Source organism: Nannospalax galili, unplaced genomic scaffold (assembly GCF_000622305.1).
Source record: "Nannospalax galili isolate Female #2095 unplaced genomic scaffold, S.galili_v1.0 scaffold881, whole genome shotgun sequence".
NCBI lineage: Eukaryota > Metazoa > Chordata > Mammalia > Rodentia > Spalacidae > Nannospalax > Nannospalax galili.
Genome location: NW_008344709.1, coordinates 129,999 through 131,778, shown reverse-complemented (window position 1 = coordinate 131,778; position 1,780 = coordinate 129,999). Strand labels below are relative to the sequence as shown.

General features: G+C 37.6%; 1 protein-coding gene across 1 annotated transcript; it reads left to right on the top strand.

Moving 5' to 3' along the window:
* Window positions 1-448: 448 nt before the first annotated feature.
* On the top strand, window positions 449-1,399 carry LOC103740349 (olfactory receptor 8B3-like). Its single transcript, XM_008840932.2, has one exon. It carries the CDS (start codon window positions 449-451, stop codon window positions 1,397-1,399), a length of 951 nt encoding a protein of 316 aa, XP_008839154.2.
* The last annotated feature ends 381 nt before the right edge of the window (window positions 1,400-1,780 follow it).

Sequence of the window (1,780 nt, the reverse complement as noted above, 5' to 3'; positions counted from 1 at the left end):
CACTTAAGCCCCAGCCACTTACAGAGGACTGGGGTACAGTTCCCACCTTCCACATGACAGCTAACAACCATCTATAATTCCAGTTCCAGGGGATCTAAATCCTTCTTCTGGCCTCTGCATATTGCACAAGATAGATGTGCTACCCCATGGAGACAAAGCACTCGTACACATAAAATAAGTTTATATATATATTTATACATGTAAATATATAAATAAATATATATTTACATATGTAAATATATAAATTATATGTATATAGAGAGAGATGTTAAGATTCTAATATGGGGAAGATAATTCCATTTAGTCAAATGATAGCATGAAAGACGGATTGCCTGATTTCCGTTGATCATGTTCATGAACTCCCAGCATACACTTCAAATATGTGGAGACTCTATGGTTGTGTGTTCTGCTATGTTGTCTAACTTCACCAGTGTTTTTCTTCTTCCACATGTTCTCCTATAGAAGAATGACTATGGAAAATACCTCCTTGGTATCAGAATTCATCCTGGTTGGATTAACAGATCAACCAGAACTGCAAATTCCGCTTTTCCTGATTTTTCTGCTGATGTATATGATAACTGAATTGGGGAATTTGTCTTTGATCATTCTAATTGTGCTGAACTCTCACCTGCACACCCCCATGTACTTTTTCCTCTTTAACTTGTCCTGCATTGACCTCTGTTACTCTTCTGTGGTTACACCCAAAATGCTGATGAATTTTATACTAAAGAAGAATGTTATCTCCTATGTGGGCTGCATGATTCAACTCTACTTCTTCTGTTTTTTCATCATATCTGAATGCTATCTGCTGATGGCAATGGCCTATGACCGCTACGTGGCCATCTGCAATCCACTCTTGTATAACATTGTCATGTCCCCTAAGGTGTCTTCCTATCTAACGCTGGGTTCATATTTCATGGGGCTTTCTGATGCTATGATCCACACTGGATGCATGCTGAGACTGACTTTCTGTGGTAAAAGCACCATCAACCACTATTTCTGTGACCTCCTCCCTTTGTTGCAGCTCTCCTGCACCAGCACCTATATCAATGAGATAGAGCTGTTCATCGTAGCTGGGAAAAACATCATTATGCCCACTGTCATCATTTTTACCTCTTATGGCTTTATCATCTCCAGCATCCTCCAAATAAGCTCCACTAAGGGCAGGTCTAAAGCCTTCAGCACCTGCAGTTCACACATACTCACAGTTTCTCTGTTTTATGGATCATGTGCATTTATGTATCTCAAACCCTCCTCAGCTGGATCTATGGATGATGCAAAAATATCTTCTGTCTTTTATAACATTGTGGTTCCCATGATGAACCCGTTAATCTACAGCCTGAGAAACAAAGATGTTAAAATCGCTCTGAAAAATACTATAGCCAAGAAGAAGTTTTGATCAGAAATGATATGTTTGTGCCCGTACTTACAGCAAAAAAAAAAATGACTGTGTATTGGTCAATATTCTTTTGGTACATTATTTGTTGTATTGTTTCTTCATATCATGGGGAGGGAAATTTGGAAACTGTCTTGTTTTTGGATATTTTTAGTGTTTTTTTTTTCCCTCACCATGTCACAATTTCTCCTTTCACCACTTTAGTTCCTTAAGAATAACAGTAAATAAATGATTGTTTTTCTTTCCCATTCTTATTCAAAGATATTATTGTTTCTACCAATGATTCAGTAAAACAGCAAGGATTCTCAGCATACTTTCAGCAATACGGTTCATATCTTTTTTGAGGCATTAGTCAAATGTTCTTTCTCTGTTCATGTTTTCCTC